Genomic DNA, 20605 nt, shown 5'->3' with positions numbered 1-20605 from the left:
GAAGAGGAGACAGGGAAGGAGGACGTCCCACTTACGCCTCAGGGACTCTTCGAGACCCATGATCATTCCCTTGAGGGTCCGGTTGAATCGCTTCACCAGGCCGTTACCCTGGGGGTGATATGGGGTGGTGAATTTTTACGTCACCCCACATTGTTGCCAGAGGGACTTCATGTATTTCGAGATGAAGTTGGTCCCTCGGTCGCTGATGACTTTTCGGGGGAATCCTACCCTAGAGAAGATCCCCATGAGGGCCCGCCCCACTACGGGGGCTGTCACCGTTCGGAGGGGAATGGCTTCGGGATAGCGGGTGGCATGGTCCACCAGGACAAGGATAAAGCGGTGGCCCAAGGAGGTCCGGGGGTCGAGGGGGCCCACGATGTCGATTCCCACCCGTTCAAAGGGGGTACTGACCACGGGGAAGGGTTGGAGGGGGGCCTTGCGCTTCCCCCCGCTCTTTCCGCTGGACTGACACGTGGCGCAGGACTTGCAGTGGGCCTCCACATCGGAGCGCATGCCCGGCCAGTAGAAGTGTGTGACCAGGCGGTGATACGTTTTGTCTTGACCCAAGTGTCCCGCCAGGGGCACATCGTGGGCCAGGTTCAGGAGAAAGCTGCGGAAGCGTAGGGGTACCACCAGCACTCGGGCTGACCCTAGCTCGGCAGACTTTTGCTCGCTGTACAAGAGGCCTTTCTCCCAATAGACAAAGTGGGAGCCGGACTGGTCACCCGTGGCCTGGGCGGCGGCCTGCTGCCGCGGCCCAACCAAGGATGGACAGGAGGTCTGTTCTAGGCAGAATTCTTCTCGGGACGGCCCTCCTTCCTGGCGCCATTGGGCCAGCTCAGAAAGGTCGTCCACGCTCGGGGTCGGTTCGACGCCAGGACCGAGGGGACCTGCGTCGGGGGGGGGAAGCTCTCCCCGGGGAACAGCTCAGGGGTCTCAGAGGATTCAGGGACCTCGGGGTCCTCGGGGGTAGCCGGTGCTGCTTCGGGAGTTGCCCCCCGGGCGGTCATCGACCGGGTGTTCACACAGGCCCATTCGGGCAGGCCCACCATCTCCAAGTGGGTTCTTTTCTCAACCCGCTGCCATGGGGAGCTCTCTAGGTCGTTGCCGAGCAGGCAGTCCACGGGCATGTCTGAGCGGACCGCTACTCGTAACTCTCCGGAGACGCCCCCCATTCGAACGGGACTTGAGCTATCCGGCAGGTGCGGACGGAGTTATCAGCTACGATCACCCTGCAGGAGATGTGGGGAACAATCTGGGCTTCGGTGACTAGGTGGCGCTTGACTGCGGTGATACTGGCCCCGGTGTCCCGGAGGGCCCCTATGTGGTGGCCATTGACAGTCACCTGCTGTCGGTACTTCTCGGTATTGTCGGGTAGGGGGGCTCCTGGGACCATCTCCCTATTACCCAGGGAGACTAACATCATGGCTGCGGGGTCACCTCCCTCGAACTCCTCTTCTCCCTCCTCTTCTAGGGCTACTGAGGTGATGTGGCGCACTGAGGGCCCTGTAGCGGCGGGCTTCTGGAATAAAGGACAGCGGGGGTCATTGGCATAGTGCCCGGGTTGCTGGCAATGGTAGCAGGCTTGGCTGACTCTGGGCCCTGGCTTGGCTGGGGGGAACCCTGCGCGCGCTGTGGGAGGTGAGGTGCCGGACTGGTTTCTAGGGGGACTGCGCGGGGACCCTACCTGGGGTCCCCTCTGTCTATTCTGACCCCCTCCTCCCCTCGGGCGGGATGGTCCTTGTTCGTTTCGGCTAGAGTCTCCCCCGGGGTACTCTGGTGCTCACCCAGCGGTCAGCCTCTACGGCCAGCTTCTGGGGGTCAGCCAACTTGCTGTCCAGGAGGTGCTGCCGGAGTTCCACAAAGCAGTTCAGAGACAAATGTTCGTAGGCAATCAGGTCGATGAGCCCCTCGAAGGTGGACACCTTGCTGCCCTTGATCCACCCTTCCAGGGCCCGGCTGTAGAAGTTGACATATTCTACCCATGTGGTGCCGGGGATTTTCTTGCATTCTCTGAAGCGTTGGCGGTATATTTCAGGGGAGAGACCGTACCTTGTGAGGAGGGCTTCTTTCATGTGGCTGTAGGAGGTCTGCTCGGCAGACGGTAGGTCGAGTAGGGTGTCTCTCCCTTCGCTCAGGAATCGTCCCCACAGCCCGGCTCCCCAATCTTTCTGTGGAACTCGGTGGGAGGTCATGGCGACCTCGTAGGCCTTGAACCATTGCTGGATATCATCGTTCTTATAATATTCTTTGACCACATCTTTGGGAATGTGGACCTTGGATTCCACCGGGGGAACGAACTCTTGGGTCGCCGCTGTTCTGTTGTCTTCGGTCCGGGCCTTTAGTTCGATCTCCTTCATGCTGCGCTCGTGCTCCAGCTGGAGTCTCTTCCCTTCGTGTTCTCTCTGGAGTTTCTACTCCTCCAGTTCTCTCTGGAGTTTCTTCTCCTCCAGTTCTCCCTGCAGCCGCAGCTGCTCGATTGCTAGCTTTTTCTCGGCCAGTTTGAGTTCTCCTTCCATTTTCAGACGGGCTAGTTCCAGCTCGTGGTTTCGGTTGCGTTCTCGGTCGGTCATCTCTTCTCGAGACAGACGTCTCTCTGTACTGAGAGTCCGCGTCGGGGACTCTGTCCTTTCTCGCTCTGGAGCGTGGGTTTCGGTCAGGGGGGCTCCCTCTCCATCGACTTCTGTCGGTGCTGGAGGTTGGGCTCCGGCCTCCACCCAGGCTGTTAGGGCTTGTTGAAAGTCTTCTTTGGTGTTTAGTCCCGTTGTCGGGATTTGGCGATTTATGCAAAACTGCTTCAGCTGCCGGTGTGTATAATCTCCCAGAAGTTCCATCTGGAAGGTGGTCTCGTCGTTCGTGATGCTCATGGTTGCTCTTCTTTTTTTTTTTTTTTTTTTTTTTTTTTAATCCTCATATTGCGGTTTATGCAAGAAGAAGGAAGAGGTCATTGGGAGTTCAACTGTATTTGAGTAGATGTTCCGACATACTGCCCCTTATCGTCTTTCGGTGGGTGCAAGGAGAGTTTTTCCATTTCTTTATTTATTCTACTCAGTCAGTTTCATTCCGTGACCTTTATCTTGCTCAATAACTCCTTTATTTCTGGTCGTATCTAGCCCTTGGGCTGTTTGGCAGATTTTAGATCATGCCTGGAGTTATTGGTCCGCTTAATCATTGGAATCCAAAAAAAAAAAAAAGAAAAAGAAACAAGGGGAAAAGAAGCCAAAAGGTTGCTCTTCGTTCGGGTAGAGTGTCAGTACTGTACGATCCCTAGACGTAGGTTCTTATCGCGACGCTGCCACCAATGTTAGAAGGGGCGATCTCAGAGGGCCAGGTTGTGCTCACCCGACCACCCCAGGACCCACCTCTGCCACAGATCTTGCCGAGTCTTATCGTGAGGTCCTCGCCGGGGAGGACTTCGGGTCTAGGATCGTACACACTGAGCTCACACCACACTTACGAACGGACACCACAACGTGGATTTCAGTAACAAGTTCTTTATAAGCAGCAGAAATGAAAGTAGCACTCTTATGTACAAATGATCGAGGGATCACAAAAGTCTTAGAGGATTCGGGGAGAGGGAAGCGGGACAGTCTTTAGCCTTGGGGCCAGTACGGGGCGTACCCTGCGCACAGCTCTCAATCCTCGAGCTGGGGGGTACGGAAGATAATGGGCGTACTGGCGGCTTCACTCACGTCGAGTCGGCTCGGTCGTGATGGTGATCTCGATGGTCCAGCCGGACCAGAGTACTCCTCGAGCGGAGACGAGGTCAGCAGGGCTCGATCTGGAGAAGTTCCTGAGGAGCCGCGACAGCGTCAGCAGGGCTCCGATGGTTATAGTTCAGCTTGAGCCGCGACAGCGTCAGCAGGGCTCCGATGGTGATAGTTCAGCTTGAGCCGCGACAGCGTCAGCAGGGTTCCGATGGTTACGAGTTCAGCTCGAGCCGCGACAGCGTCAGCAGGGCTCCGATGGTGGTAGTTCAGCTTGAGCCGCGACAGCGTCAGCAGGGCTCCAGTGGTTCAGCTCCTTGTTGCGAAGAGGGAGCCGCGACAGCGTCAGCAGGGCTCAGCGATTCAAGATGAGTTCTTTCTCAGGGTCAGCCGCGATCAGATCAGCAGGCTTCAGGTCCAAGATACAACTGCCCGCTAGTTGTCGAGCGGCCACAGATATAGTCCATTGGCCCTTTGATGTCCGGACCCTCGCAGGCGGAGGTCTCAAGCCCTGGGGGCTGGTCGTTGGTGCGGTCCGGCGGGGGCTTCTTTGATCCTTTGAGGAATGGGTCTGGGAATTCCCAGACACCCAGCAGGTCTGGAGCCAGCCCTCAGGGAGGCCAAAAGGTGCGATCGAAACTGGCCCACAGGGGAGGGCCAAAGGTGTGACAGATACCAGACTCACAGGGGAGGCCAAAGGGGCCATCGAAACTGCCGGGCTTATCACACTCGGGGAGCCCTTTACCCCCAAGCCGGGATTGGCGCGCCTTCGGAGTCTGGGTTTCGCTGGGGCCGGGGTCACGCTGGGCCCAGGGAGACAGGGATCTCGGGAAGGGAAAATGGCTGTCGGGCCTTGTGGGGCATTCAGGGTTAGGCGCTCGGAGCCGGGAGCGGGATGGGGACACGCGGACCCGGTCGTGGATTACAGGGGTTCGGGCTTATCGGGGGTGAGACGACCAGGCTTCGGGGTGCAGGCTACTCTTACGGGGATGCTGCGCAGGGGCTCAGGGTGCAGGCCTACGTTCGCAGGGTGTGGAGGGACAGACGCGCACCACACCACGAGGCCGGGTCCAACACGCGTCCCCCCCAGCTGAAGGCGGGGAGAACTACCCATCTTCTTGGGGGTTCTCTTCGCTGAGGCGGAAGAATCGGGACAGGCCATCTGCGTTGGCGTGGTCAACACCAGGCCGGTGCTCAACAGTGAAGTCCATCCCCTGGAGGGAGATGGACCAGCGCAGCAATTTGGGATTCTCCCCTCTCATCTGCATTAGCCACCGGAGAGGTCGGTGGTCGGTTTGAACCCGGAAGTGAGTACCGAACAGGTAGGGCCTCAGCTTCTTCAGGGCCCAAACCACCGCGAAGGCTTCCCGCTCGATGGTGCTCCACCTTTGCTCTCGAGCGAGTAGCCTCCGGCTAATGAACGCCACTGGCTGATCCAGGCCGTTCTCGTTCACCTGGGACAGAACTGCTCCGATGCCATGTTCGGACGCGTCCGTCTGGACTACAAACTCTCGGGCGTAGTCGGGGGCCTGGAGGACTGGGGCCGTACAATGGCGTCTTTCAAGGTTTCGAACGCCTCCTGGCAGGCGGGGGTCCAGCTGACCTTTTTTCGGCTGGTTTTTGGAGGTTAACTCCGTGAGGGGGGTCACAATGCTGCCGTACCCCTTGATAAATCTCCGGTAGTACCCCGTGAGTCCCAGGTACGCCCGCACTTCCGTCTGGGTCGTGGGGGCCTCCCAGGCCATGGTGGCATCGATCTTGGGCTGGAGGGGGGCTACGAGGCTGCTTCCGACCTGGTGCCCGAGGTAGATTACGGACCCTTGTCCGATCTGGCACTTGCTCGCCTTAATGGTGAGACCAGCCCTTCTCAGGGCGGTCAGCACCGCCCAGAGGTGCTGGAGGTGCTCGGGCCAGTGGGAACTGTAGACTGCGATATCGTCCAGATATGCAGCACTGAACTCTTCTAACCCCGCCAGTACCTGGTTAACTAGCCTCTGGAAGGTGGCGGGGGCGTTTTTCATTCCGAAGGGCATCACTCGGAAATGGTAGTGACCATCCGGGGTGGAAAAGGCGGACCTCTCTCTGGCCCCTTCGGTGAGGGCGATCTGCCAGTATCCGCTGGTCAGGTCGAAGGTACTGAGGAAGCGAGCAGCCCCTAGGCGATCAATAAGCTCGTCTGCTCGGGGGATGGGATGAGCATCGGTTCTGGTGACTGCGTTGAGCCCTCGGTAGTCAACGCAGAACCTCCGCTCGGGAACAGCACCGGGGGCGGCTGCCTTCGGAACCAGGACCACGGGGCTAGCTTATGGGCTGTCCGAGGCTTCGACCACCCCGAGAGCTAGCATCTTTGATACCTCGGCCTTGATGCAGGCCCGGACTCGGTCAGGGACGCGGTAGGCTCTGTGCCGTACCGGTGGAGTGTCCCCGGTGTCCACGTCGTGGACGCACCAGCTGGTGATGCCGGGGGTGAGGGAGAAAAGGTTCGAGAACTGTCCCAGTAACTGGCGACAGTCCTCGCGCTGCTCGGGAGAGAGGGAGGAGGAGAGGCTCACTCCCTCCACGGAGCCATCTTTTTCTTTGGTGCATAGGAGATCGGGGAGAGGCTCCGTTTCTTCTTCTTCCCCGTCGTCCGTGGCGAGGAGCAAGCTCGACTCGGACCGGGCGAAGTGGGGCTTGAGGCGGTTCACGTGAAGGACCCGCAAGGGGTTCCTGGGGTACTCTACATCGATGAGGTAGGTCACCTGACTCTTGCGCTCTACCACCTTGAAGGGCCCTGTCCACTTGTCTTGCAGGGCACAGGGCTCTACGGGGGCCATCACCCAGACCTGCTGTCCGGGTTGAAATTCGATCAGAGTGGCATTCTGGTCGTACCACCGTTTCATCTCTTCCTGACTGGCCTCTAGGTTGGCCTCGGCCAGTTCGCGGAACTTCCTAGTCTGGTTCCGGAGGGCCAGAATGTATCGAAACACATCGGGAGGGGGCTCTAGGGCCGCCGTCTCCCACCCTTCCTTGACCAGGCTGAGGGGTCCCCTGACGGGGTGCCCGTAGAGGAGCTTGAAGGGGCTGAACCCCAGGGATTTTTGGGGGACTTCGCGATACGCGAAGAGGAGACAGGGAAGGAGGACGTCCCACTTACGCCTCAGGGACTCTTCGAGACCCATGATCATTCCCTTGAGGGTCCGGTTGAATCGCTTCACCAGGCCGTTACCCTGGGGGTGATATGGGGTGGTGAATTTGTACGTCACCCCACATTGTTGCCAGAGGGACTTCATGTATTTCGAGATGAAGTTGGTCCCTCGGTCGCTGACGACTTCTTGGGGGAATCCTACCCTAGAGAAGATCCCCATGAGGGCCCGCCCCACTACGGGGGCTGTCACCGTTCGGAGGGGAATGGCTTCGGGATAGCGGGTGGCATGGTCCACCTGGACAAGGATAAAGCGGTGGCCCAAGGAGGTCCGGGGGTCGAGGGGGCCCACGATGTCGATTCCCACCCGTTCAAAGGGGGTACTGACCACGGGGAAGGGTTGGAGGGGGGCCTTGCGCTTCCCCCCGCTCTTTCCGCTGGACTGACACGTGGCGCAGGACTTGCAGTGGGCCTCCACATCGGAGCGCATGCCCGGCCAGTAGAAGTGTGTGACCAGGCGGTGATACGTTTTGTCTTGTCCCAAGTGTCCCGCCAGGGGCACATCGTGGGCCAGGTTCAGGAGAAAGCTGCGGAAGTGTAGGGGTACCACCAGCACTCGGGCTGACCCTAGCTCGGCAGACTTTTGCTCGCTGTACAAGAGGCCGTTCTCCCAATAGACAAAGTGGGAGCCGGACTGGTCACCCGTGGCCTGGGCGGCGGCCTGCTGCCGCGGCCCAACCAAGGATGGACAGGAGGTCTGTTCTAGGCAGAATTCTTCTCGGGACGGCCCTCCTTCCTGGCGCCATTGGGCCAGCTCAGGAAGGTCGTCCACGCTCAGGGTCGGTTCGACGCCAGGACCGAGGGGACCTGCGTCGGGGGGGGGAAGCTCTCCCCGGGGAACAGCTCAGGGGTCTCAGAGGATTCAGGGACCTCGGGGTCCTCGGGGGTAGCCGGTGCTGCTTCGGGAGTTGCCCCCCGGGCGGTCATCGACCGGGTGTTCACACAGGCCCATTCGGGCAGGCCCACCATCTCCAAGTGGGTTCTTTTCTCAACCCGCTGCCATGGGGAGCTCTCTAGGTCGTTGCCGAGCAGGCAGTCCACGGGCATGTCTGAGCGGACCGCTACTCGTAACTCTCCGGAGACGCCCCCCATTCGAACGGGACTTGAGCTATCCGGCAGGTGCGGACGGAGTTATCAGCTGCGATCACCCTGCAGGAGATGTGGGGAACAATCTGGGCTTCGGTGACTAGGTGGCGCTTGACTGCGGTGATACTGGCCCCGGTGTCCCGGAGGGCCCCTATGTGGTGGCCATTGACAGTCACCTGCTGTCGGTACTTCTCGGTATTGTCGGGTAGGGGGGCTCCTGGGACCATCTCCCTATTACCCAGGGAGACTAACATCATGGCTGCGGGGTCACCTCCCTCGAACTCCTCTTCTCCCTCCTCTTCTAGGGCTACTGAGGCGATGTGGCGCACTGAGGGCCCTGTAGCGGCGGGCTTCTGGAATAAAGGACAGCGGGGGTCATTGGCATAGTGCCCGGGTTGCTGGCAATGGTAGCAGGCTTGGCTGACTCGGGGCCCTGGCTTGGCTGGGGGGAACCCTGCGCGCGCTGTGGGAGGTGAGGTGCCGGACTGGTTTCTAGGGGGACTGCGCGGGGACCCTACCTGGGGTCCCCTCTGTCTATTCTGACCCCCTCCTCCCCTCGGGCGGGATGGTCCTTGTTCGGTTCGGCTAGAGTCTCCCCCGGGGTACTCTGGTGCTCACCCAGCGGTCAGCCTCTACGGCCAGCTTCTGGGGGTCAGCCAACTTGCTGTCCAGGAGGTGCTGCCGGAGTTCCACAAAGCAGTTCAGAGACAAATGTTCGTAGGCAATCAGGTCGATGAGCCCCTCGAAGGTGGACACCTTGCTGCCCTTGATCCACCCTTCCAGGGCCCGGCTGTAGAAGTTGACATATTCTACCCATGTGGTGCCGGGGATTTTCTTGCATTCTCTGAAGCGTTGGCGGTACATTTCAGGGGAGAGACCGTACCTTGTGAGGAGGGCTTCTTTCATGTGGCTGTAGGAGGTCTGCTCGGCAGACAGTAGGTCGAGTAGGGTGTCTCTCCCTTCGCTCAGGAATCGTCCCCACAGCCTGGCTCCCCAATCTTTCTGTGGAACACGGTGGGAGGTCATGGCGACCTCGTAGGCCATGAACCATTGCTGGATATCATCGTTCTTATAATATTCTTTGACCACATCTTTGGGAATGTGGACCTTGGATTCCACCGGGGGAACGAACTCTCGGGTCGCCGCTGTTCTGTTGTCTTCGGTCCGGGCCTTTAGTTCGATCTCCTTCATGCTGCGCTCGTGCTCCAGCTGGAGTCTCTTCCCTTCGTGTTCTCTCTGGAGTTTCTACTCCTCCAGTTCTCTCTGGAGTTTCTTCTCCTCCAGTTCTCCCTGCAGCCGCAGCTGCTCGATTGCTAGCTTTTTCTCGGCCAGTTTGAGTTCTCCTTCCATTTTCAGACGGGCTAGTTCCAGCTCGTGGTTTCGGTTGCGTTCTCGGTCGGTCATCTCTTCTCGCGACAGACCTCTCTCTGTACTGAGAGTCCGCGTCGGGGACTCTGTCCTTTCTCGCTCTGGAGCGTGGGTTTCGGTCAGGGGGGCTCCCTCTCCATCGACTTCTGTCGGTGCTGGAGGTTGGGCTTCGCCCTCCACCCAGGCTGTTAGGGCTTGTTGAAAGTCTTCTTTGGTGTTTAGTCCCGTTGTCGGGATTTGGCGATTTATGCAAAACTGCTTCAGCTGCCGGTGTGTATAATCTCCCAGAAGTTCCATCTGGAAGGTGGTCTCGTCGTTCGTGATGCTCATGGTTGCTCTTCTTTTTTTTTTTTTTTTAATCCTCATATTGCGGTTTATGCAAGAAGAAGGAAGAGGTAATTGGGAGTTCAACTGTATTTGAGTAGATGTTCCGACATACTGCCCCTTATGGTCTTTCGGTGGGTGCAAGGAGAGTTTTTCCATTTCTTTATTTATTCTACTCAGTCAGTTTCCTTCCGTGACCTTTATCTTGCTCAATAACTCCTTTATTTCTGGTCGTATCTAGCCCTTGGGCTGTTTGGCAGATTTTAGATCATGCCTGGAGTTATTGGTCCGCTTAATCATTGGAATCCAAAAAAAAAAAAAGAAAAAGAAACAAGGGGAAAAGAAGCCAAAAGGTTGCTCTTCGTTCGGGTAGAGTGTCAGTACTGTACGATCCCTAGACGTAGGTTCTTATCGCGACGCTGCCACCAATGTTAGAAGGGGCGATCTCAGAGGGCCAGGTTGTGCTCACCCGACCACCCCAGGACCCACCTCTGCCACAGATCTTGCCGAGTCTTATCGTGAGGTCCTCGCCGGGGAGGACTTCGGGTCTAGGATCGTACACACTGAGCTCACACCACACTTACGAACGGACACCACAACGTGGATTTCAGTAACAAGTTCTTTATAAGCAGCAGAAATGAAAGTAGCACTCTTATGTACAAATGATCGAGGGATCACAAAAGTCTTAGAGGATTCGGGGAGAGGGAAGCGGGACAGTCTTTAGCCTTGGGGCCAGTACGGGGCGTACCCTGCGCACAGCTCTCAATCCTCGAGCCGGGGGGTACGGAAGATGATGGGCGTACTGGCGGCTTCACTCACGTCGAGTCGGCTCGGTCGTGATGGTGATCTCGATGGTCCAGCCGGACCAGAGTACTCCTCGAGCGGCGACGAGGTCAGCAGGGCTCGATCTGGAGAAGTTCCTGAGGAGCCGCGACAGCGTCAGCAGGGCTCCGATGGTTATAGTTCAGCTTGAGCCGCGACAGCGTCAGCAGGGCTCCGATGGTGATAGTTCAGCTTGAGCCGCGACAGCGTCAGCAGGGCTCCGATGGTTACGAGTTCAGCTCGAGCCGCGACAGCAGGGCTCCGATGGTGGTAGTTCAGCTTGAGCCGCGACAGCGTCAGCAGGGCTCCGGTGGTTCAGTTCCTTGTTGTGAAGAGGGAGCCGCGACAGCGTCAGCAGGGCTCAGCGATTCAAGATGAGTTCTTTCTTAGGGTCAGCCACGATCAGATCAGCAGGCTTCAGGTCCAAGATACAACTGCCCGCTAGTTGTCGAGCGGGCCCAGATATAGTCCATTGGCCCTTTGATGTCCGGACCCTCGCAGGCGGAGGTCTCAAGCCCTGGGGGCTGGTCGTTGGTGCGGTCCGGCGGGGGCTTCTTTGATCCTTTGAGGAATGGGTCCGGGAATTCCCAGACACCCAGCAGGTCTGGAGCCAGCCCTCAGGGAGGCCAAAAGGTGCGATCGAAACTGGCCCACAGGGGAGGGCCAAAGGTGTGACAGATACCAGACTCTCAGGGGAGGCCAAAGGGGCCATCGAAACTGCCGGGCTTATCACACTCGGGGAGCCCTTTACCCCCCAACCGGGATTGGCGCGCCTTCGGAGTCTGGGTTTCGCTGGGGCCGGGGTCACGCTGGGCCCAGGGAGACAGGGATCTCGGGAAGGGAAAATGGCTGTCGGGCCTTGTAGGGCATTCAGGGTTAGGCGCTCGGAGCCGGGAGCCGGATGGGGACACGCGGGCCTGGTCGTGGATTACGGGGGTTCGGGCTTATCGGGGGTGAGACGACCAGGCTTCGGGGTGCAGGCTACTCTTACGGGGATGCTGCGCAGGGGCTCAGGGTGCAGGCTTACGCTCGCAGGGTGTGGAGGGACAGACGCGCACCACACCACGAGGCCGGGTCCAACACCAAGTCAAAAGATCTGGGTTTAATCCATCACCGTTCTTTAGCCCACTCTGCCACCCCAGTTCAGACATGGCTATATGCAAATCAGTCTGACCCTGTGCCTCATGGGAACAGTCCAGCCCGAACTACCAAGCCATGCCTTCCCTGGACCGGAAACAAGCTTCCGAGGACCGGTTTCTGGCATTCCAGCCGTCTTCAGCCCGGCTTCCTTGAATCCAGTGGCAAAGTGAGCAAGGGACTCACGTCTGAGCATACCCTGCCACACTTATGACGGCCAAAAGCGGTACAAAAGGGGGTGGTGATGGACGGAGCATCTGAATCAATCAACTCTCCGTCCATCATCCTATTTGGAATTGCATTATTAGTTTGGGACCCTTTTAATGTGCTCAACAATGGTGTAGTTAAAGAAGAGGCATAACCAAACAGCCATTGTCTCACATAATTTCACAGTCCTAAAAACTGCTGCATTTCCTTAGCTGTATTAGGGATGGGCATGTTCCTGATTCTTTCTGCCCTATCAGGTGTCACTCTCCTCCCAAAATGGATTATTAGTTGTTCCAAATAATGCACTTTTGTTTGTACGTATTGCAATTTGTCTTTGTCTACTTCGTATCCCTTCTCTACCCGCTAACAGAGGAGACTGATGGTGTCTTGTCTACATATATGTTCTGTGGGACTGCATATTAAATGTCATGCACATATTTCAAAAGTGTACTTTACATTAGATGTTTGTTAAATCATGTATCAGTGTTCTGTTGAAGATGCTGTGGGACTCACAATTCCCTTGGGGCAGTCTCAAATATTGGTACTGCGTCCCTTTGTATGCAAATGAGGTCAAGTATTTGAGTTTGGTTGCAGTGGGATGCTGAAAAACACATTTTTCAAATCAATCTCTGAAAAGTGGGCGGAGTCTGCATGAATGTTTGTCAAAACCACTGAGGGGTCAGGTGCCAATGGAAATTCAGACACCACTATGTCATTCAAGGGGCAGAAATCCTGTACTGTTCTTCAAGTTCCTCCCTTGCCCTCCTTACCTGGGAAAATAGGGGTGTTCCCATGTGAAGTCCCCACGTATGTTACTCCATGCTCTTATAAAGCTTGTACTGTTAGAAAAAAGCCCTCCTCTGCTAAGGGATATTGGAGCACCCTGGGCAGTATTGCCCCTTGTTTCAGAGCTATCCATGCAGGCTCTGCCCCTTTCATTAGGACTGCATCATGTGCCCTCGGGTCTTCATATCCAGTCATTTTCTCGTGTTGACTGTAGTTCATATGTCTTGACACTGTACTTTAATTGTATTCTAAGATTGATGCTCATTTCAAACATCACTTTTTTGCTCAGTGGGTTGTCCTCAAATAATTCTTCATCTGATAAGTCTCCTAACTTAACTCCTGGGCCCATAAATACAATTGATTCCCACAGTTCTGTCAAAGGCTATTAGAATTGTCTATCTTGATCTAATCGCAAGGGCTTGTATGTCAAATATCATATGTTCTTCTTCCACAGGGTCCAGGGGCGTCATACACCTGACAAATAGTTTCATTGGTATTTGCACTTTTTTCCCCTAGTAGTGCTGGTGTCTGTGCTATTAGCAGTTCAGGCTGGACTGTTCCCATGAGGAATAGGGTCAAGACTGATTTACATAAAGAGATCATCTACTTCCATTGATCGAGAGGTTCGGGCCAGATGTGGCACACTGGAGGGGCCTCCCAATATCCCTAATGGGTAGAGCGCCCCTCGTTAAAATGATGGCCCTGCCCGCTTTCTTGATGACCCTCAAAATACCGCATGTAGGGTTCCTCCTGACTACTTTCAGAAGATAGGGAACTATGTGGTCTCCGCTGGAATGGGGGCAGCTCTAGAATTGCCCTTTCAAAGCTACAGAGGAGGGTTTATGAAGGGGAGCTGCAGTCCCAGATATTAAGAAGTAGTACTGGGCAGCACAGTTGAGTACAGTCAATGCATGGTTGTATGCGGATAGGGAGGAACCGGTATGCAGGGTTGACCGTCAAGCGATGGGCGGCAGAGGCTATCTGGCATCACTATACCGAAAAAAGGGATTGAGACAGTAGAAGTGTCTCCTCTGATTATGTTAGGAAACAAAAGGCTATATATAGAAAATGGCATCCTTGCCTCAGTCGAGATTGTAATCGGGCAACCATTGTTTGTATTCTACAGATAGCTATGTCGCCATATGGATGTAATAATAAACACATTTGTACTCCGCTCGTGAGAGGCCTGGAACTATGCCAAGGCTGTGTGATAGGATTCTAACAAAGTGTTTTCTGTCAACAAGGTCGGTGTTTCTGCGAATATAAATTCAAGCGTCAAAAATGCAAAATGTGTGTCAAACGTTAATGTGGCAAAGAGAAGGCAACTTTAAGAAAAAGATTTGTGTGTATACAGGAATGGTATTATTTCCTACTGGGCCTAACTAGGCACATGACAATGTGTACTGCAGAATGCAGTACACATGCAAAGTGGAAGTACAGACCAGAAATAAAAAAAGAATTCTCCTCTTTCTGCCAGCCTTGAGTAGGGGCACCATTTTGGCTCAAACCTATGTTTAACTGTATTAATAGAAATGGGTTTGCGTCAAAAGAGTGGATGGATGATTGGGAATGCCCATGCGCCATCCAGGTAACGCCTCCTCAATGTAAGGTACCTCAAAATTACATTTTTTTTAAGAAAGCCATGCAGTCAAATAAATTAGGCTTTGCAAGACCTTGTTAATCTCAAAATAGATTTTGCATTGCGGCTGCTCAAAAAAACGATGCAACCCCAATCAAAATCTTTGTAACTCTGGGGCTGATTCTCTTGTCTAAATGTGTAGCCTAGTCATTGGCCAGTGATGTCTAGATTTCTGTTTTCCATGCTGTTGGTTTAGTCAAGGTATTACAAATATGCTGTTTTCTATGTTAATTCTTACCGTGATGACTAGTTTTACCATATTGAAGTTGTTTATTGGCTTTATTGTCCTAAATCCTTTTTTCTGCTTTTTACTCTGGAAGGTAAAAGAAAAACATTATGAAAGGAATCTGAAGAGTGGGAATCACAGTGTGTTGGAAAAACAAATGTCATGACAGTTAAAGTTCCATTAAAATGTTCTCAAGCAACGACCAATCGAACCTGACTTGGAAGCACGAACATTAGAAAAATGTTATGCAGAGTGGAGGGAAGTTAACTTACTGAAGGAATTCTGCAAATGTTTTTGATGTGAGAAGATATTTTAATGCACACAGTTGGTTCCGAAGCAGCGCACGTACCTGATGCCCTTTTCCACTGTAACGAACTCGAACAAGTCCGATCTCATGCTCCGTAGAGAGCACATGTTCTGCATGTGACATCTTCGAAATAAAGATCACCGACTGTGCAATATGAAATCAACTTGAGGCCAATCCTTGAAGAGGCAATATGAATGAATAACTCTGATTAGACACCAGAAAACTTGCAGGAAAGAGACTCCTTTTTATATCTAGAGCTCGTATAAAAGATATGTGTCTGATTCCCGTAAGGTGAGGATGTTGACATTCTAGATCAATGTAAAAAGGTGTCCACCGCTAGCTATGATGGTGGATTGGTTAGGGTGCTTGCCCCGTTTCTGAACATTCAAAACATAATACATCTATACACAATGTACCCAACCTGGCGAGAGAAACCAAGTGAGCCACAATCTCAAGCAAAGTCCATATGAACATACGGATGAGGGAAGGATAATCATTAAAACATAACACTCAACAATGGAGATCTTTATCAATATTCTGAATGAAAGGAGCAGTTGATAAAATATCAAAGGACTCTGGTGATCCGGCTTTCAGTCAAAAGCTTGCACCATCTATGCATCAGAATTCACACTGAGAGAGACCATATGGATGTCCTGAATGTGGCAACGTTTTCGAGATATCATCTCTGAGCTATTGGAATATCAGATAAGACACACCAGAGGGAAAACATACGAATATTCTGAATGTAACTATGCACACAGTTGTATGAATAATCCAGCATCTGAGAACTCACACTGGGTAGAAATCACGCAAAGGTTCTAAAAGTGTTCAGGCTTTCATTCAAAAGAATTCTCTAACCGTGCATCACAAAGAGTTTACTGGGAAGAACCCCTATGAATGTTCTGAATGTGACAAGACTTTCATGAGAAAGTTGACACTATCCATTCATCGGAGAACTCATACTGGGAGCAACCCCTATAATTGTCCTGAATGTCAGAAGCCTTTCATGAGAAAGATGGCACTCCCAGTATATCAAAAAACTCGAACGTGGGAGAAACCATGTGGATTTTCTGAATGTGACAAGGTTTTACATTCATCACAAGGGGTATTGCAAGATGAAATAAATCACAGCAGTGAGAAACCTCAGGAATGTTGTGAATATGATAAGGCTTTCATTGGAAAGAGAAATCTATTTTTACACCAGGGACCCCACATGAGGAAGAAACCATATAAATGTTCTGAATGTGATAAAACATTTAGGATGAGAGGAGAGCTATCAGTGCATCAGAGAATTCACACGGGGGAGAAACCATATAAATGTTCTGAATGCGATATGGCTTTTAAAGTTAAGAGTCATCAGGCATCACATCACAAAACACATACTGGGGAAAGGCCTTTTAAGTGTTCTGAATGTGATAAGGCTTTCACAAGAAAATTTTCTTTATCAATACATCAAAGAATTCACACGGGGGAAAAACCATATAAGTGTTCTGAATGTGACAAGGCTTTCAGACAGAAGGGTGCACTAGCCACACATCAAAGAATTCACACTGGGGAGAAACCATATAATTGCTCTGAATGTGTTAAGGCTTTCAAGACAAAAATAGAGTTATCAATACACCAGAGAACGCACACTGGGGAGAAGCCTTATGAGTGTTCTGAATGTCACAAGGCTTTCGCACAAAAAGGTACACTAACTGATCACCAAAGGTGCCACACTGGTGAGACACCATATAAATATTCTAAATGTGACAAGGTTTTTAATAAAAATGGTTACCCTATCCAGTATCCGATAACTTATACTATGAATACACCTTATAAATGTTCTGAATGGGAAAAGGCTTTCAAAGGTAAGCTTTCACTAAGGCAACATCAGGGAGCTCATATTGGGAAGAAACCATATAAATGTTCTGAATGTGATAAAACTTATAGGATGAGAGGAGAGCTATCACTACATCAGAGAAATCACACTGGGGAAAAACCATATAAATGTTCTGAATGTGATAAAGCTTATAAGATAAGAAGAGAGCTATCAGTGCATCAGAGAATTCACACTGGGGAGAAACCATATAAATGTTCTGAATGTGATAAAGCTTATAAGATAAGAAGAGAGCTATCAGTGCATCAGAGAATTCACACGGGGGAGAAACCATATAAATGTTCTGAATGTGATGAAGCTTATAAGATAAGAAGAGAGCTATCCGTGCATCAGAGAATTCACACGGGGGAGAAACCATATAAATGTTCTGAATGTGATAAAACTTTTAGGATGAGAGGAGAGCTATCATTACATCAGAGAATTCACACAGGGGAGAAACCATATAAGTGTTCTGAATGTGACAAGACTTTCAGACAGAAATGTACACTCGCCATACATCAGAGAACTCACACTGACGAGAAACCATATAAATGTTCTGAATGTGATAAAGCTTATAAGGTAAGAAGAGAGCTATCATTACATCATAGAACTCACACGGGGGAGAAACCATATAAATGTTCTGAATGCGACATGGCTTTTAGAGTTAGGGGTCATCGGGCATCACATCACCAAACACATACTGGGGAAAGACCATTTAAATGTTCTGAATGTGGCATTGCTTTCACACGAAAATGCTCTTTATCAATACATGAAAGAATTCACACGGGGGAAAAACCATATAAGTGTTCTGAATGTGACAAGACTTTCAGACAGAAGGGTGCACTAGCCACACATCAAAGAATTCACACAGGGGAGAAACCATATTCATGTTCTGAATGTGATAAGGCTTTCAAGACAAAAAGAGAGCTGTCAGTGCATCAGAGAACTCACACTGGGGAGAAACCCTATAAATGCTCTGAATGTGACATGGCTTTCGCAACAAATGGTACACTGTCTGATCACCAGAAGTGTCATACGGGGGAGAAACCATATACATGTTCTAAATGTGACAAGGCTTTCAAACGTAAGTTTGCACTATCCCTTCACCTGAGAACTCACACTCAGAGTAAAAACATGTAAATGTTATAATTAGGCCGTCCGGTTTTCAGTGTTTATGTTTTTGTGGATTGCAGTGGGGTTTTCTTATTGGGTTCCAAACCTTTTTATATCAGTGCAAGTATTCAGCTTTGTCTATCACAGACACGACAAAATATATGTTTTTTCCACTCTTTATGAAACGTTGTTATAAAGAGCGTATTTAATATAAAGGCGACTAATGCATGCTAGATAGTGACTTACCATTGACAGTGTGTCCAGTGGACTTACGTTAGACTGTTTTAAACATAGAAAGTTTGTATTACACTCTCACTCACCCTCACACTTCATTACCCTCTTTCACATCTCATTATCTCTCACACTCTGTTAGGACTCTCTGGGTTACAGTCCTGTTAATGGATTAAGTAAGAGTGCTATATTCATATCTTTTTGAAAATTCTATAACTCAGGTGGTAGTCATTCACTTACTCCTTACTTAATATTATAACATTTTAGGGGTGGACAACCCTGCCAGCAGCATAACACCTCGTCAACTGGTTAACATTTTTAATTACAATAGATTAATTTGCTGGCCTGCATTCTAAGGCAACTGAAACTTGATGATGTAAGCTGGCTCACCAATGCTTTTCTGCACTCTTTGCCTAACTACATTAGGGTGGTGCCGCTGTTGTGTTTACATTTGTAGCTGCCATAGAAATATCTAACTTTTACTAGGCATTACATTGTATTCTGAGACTTGAAAGTTTGCTTTTAACATTGTAATTATATGTGCGATCAGTAAAAAGAGTTTTTGTTTAAAAAGAACTTTGTAATTGTATGCTCGCAAATCCCAGCAGTAAATTGCAGTTGGGTATAAAGTCATGATTAGCTGAAGTCAGTGAAATCAAGTAAAATATATATACAATTATATACAAGGGTTAAATTGGCCAGAATCTATTTCACATCCAAGGAGTCATAGTGTTCATATAGTGGCTCCTGGAGTTTCTGGACCACAGGTGAGCGTCGACGTTTCAACCCTAGTGCGCCCCAGTTGGTGGTCGCGGCGGGTCTTTATCAAGACACGAAGGTGGGGATAGGACAGTATGTAGATCAGGAGGAAATGTCTCTGCCTGAAGGGGTGCCGCAAGGTCAATTCCGAGTTCAATTTCTGGGAAGACGGTCACTGAAGGACAGGAAGCAGCGTGCTGTCTCTTGGCATCTGGGTAAACGCGTTTACCCTTGGTTGTGAAATAGATTCTGGCCAATTTAACCCCTGTATATAATTGTATATATATATATATTACTTGATTTCACTGTACATTGCTTGATGCACCGAGCACCTTTCACCAATTGTCACATAATTTTCACTATTGTTTGACGGTCTTTCCTTAAGAATCTAATGTTATCATTCAATGAATTAATTCGGATGTAACATGAATGAATTCTGATATATAAAACAATCGCTTGAAATCAATGCCTTGTCTATATGAAGTTTTTCAGTAGATTCTTTGAGTATTTTTATCCTCAGTGCATATGTGTTTCAGAGTTTTTCTAAACGTTTGAGTTGCATTTATTAGCATTTCAAAGTGACTTGCCATACCCAACAGAACCACTTTTGTACTTAACCAACAAAGACAGGCAGGCCCTTTCACCCACTAAAGGCCCTTTCACCTACATTAGATGCCCTCCCTTCACAATAACGAGGGCTGCCCCTTATCTGACGTGTGCTCTGGGTGCAGAAGGAGGGGATCACTGACGTCTTTGCTGATTCCAAGAATGGGCTCCACACCTCCTCCTTAGCAGATGACTGTCCTTCCTAAATGCGTCATCTCCATGTCCATCAGTAGCTCACCCACGTCAAGTGGTCAAGCACCTAGGGTATAAATAAACCTTCCCTCAGTAGATTAGGAAGAGGGGACCGAGACTTCCAGGCCGACACTCTGACCCAAGATGCTGCAACCGCTTCATGCGGAGGCACCAGCTGGCAGAGATCCATCCACCCCTCCCGGGGTGTCCAGCTCCAGAGCAGGAAGAAGTCCCACTCACACTTTGCTAAGGTAATGGGATTAGACTAAATCCTAGGGGGATTCTTGGCTCTCTAGACCTAGACACATGCTAGGTACACTTAGGTACATCTAGTTAGGCATCATTGGAGTATAGGCTTTATCTTAATGCATTCTGTATTCATGTATGTCTTCATTACTATTGCCAAATAGTAGAACTGTACTATGCATTTTTATTTACTGCACTGCTGACTATATTTCTTTGCTACTGTCCAGCAGTTGTCGCAGCACATATAACCAGTACTAGATGAACGACTGTGCAATAAATGTTATTGTATACACACCTGACTGTTTCTTCTCTGTACTTCTCTGAGATGAGTTACTAAGTGAAAAGTAGTATATTGTTTCCACGATTCTGAGGGATCAGGGTTTCATGTTATGTGGTTGCCAGAAGCTATTCCTTTCTTGTGTTCAAGAAGTTTCTAGTGGCTTGTGAGCTAGCTGGTACACAGTAACAAGTTTAGCATACGCGATAGGGGCCTACTGACTCAGTCATGCGCCAAACCTATAGTGTATGTTATTCCAATGCGCAGAACCTATTAGGGAAATAGGAACTACACTACACTCCAGGCCCGAAGGTCTCCCGCTCTTCGTTTTCAAAGCTTCCGGTGGGCCAAGTCCTGTGGGCAATTTATTTATGTAGCTGGGGCCTGCGGGGGCCCACGCAGCCCCGGGGACCGCCACGTCCCAGGGGCTATGTAAATTACATGCGGGAGGGCACGCGGCTCTCCCCCAGCCCCGGGGACCGCCACCTCCCTGGGCTTGTTTTTTAATCTGTGGGGGGGCCTCCAAGGCC

At 51.3% G+C, this 20605-nt stretch overlaps 1 protein-coding gene across 1 annotated transcript in view; it reads left to right on the top strand.

Moving 5' to 3' along the window:
- LOC144821615 (uncharacterized) overlaps nucleotides 1-20090 on the top strand; it is a 41486-nt gene extending 21396 nt beyond the window's left edge. The window contains exon 2 of the mRNA XM_078678854.1: nucleotides 14581-20090. Coding sequence (XP_078534980.1) covers nucleotides 15716-17791 — 2076 coding nt within the window. The 5' untranslated portion in view covers nucleotides 14581-15715 and the 3' untranslated portion in view covers nucleotides 17792-20090. The remainder of the gene's footprint in view (nucleotides 1-14580) is intronic.
- Nucleotides 20091-20605: the final 515 nt, after the last annotated feature.

The sequence above is a fragment of the Lissotriton helveticus genome, chromosome 2_2, assembly GCF_964261635.1.
Source record: "Lissotriton helveticus chromosome 2_2, aLisHel1.1, whole genome shotgun sequence".
Taxonomy (NCBI): domain Eukaryota; kingdom Metazoa; phylum Chordata; class Amphibia; order Caudata; family Salamandridae; genus Lissotriton; species Lissotriton helveticus.
Note: the sequence above shows the minus strand (reverse complement) of the source record. Positions and strands in the feature narration are given on the sequence as shown.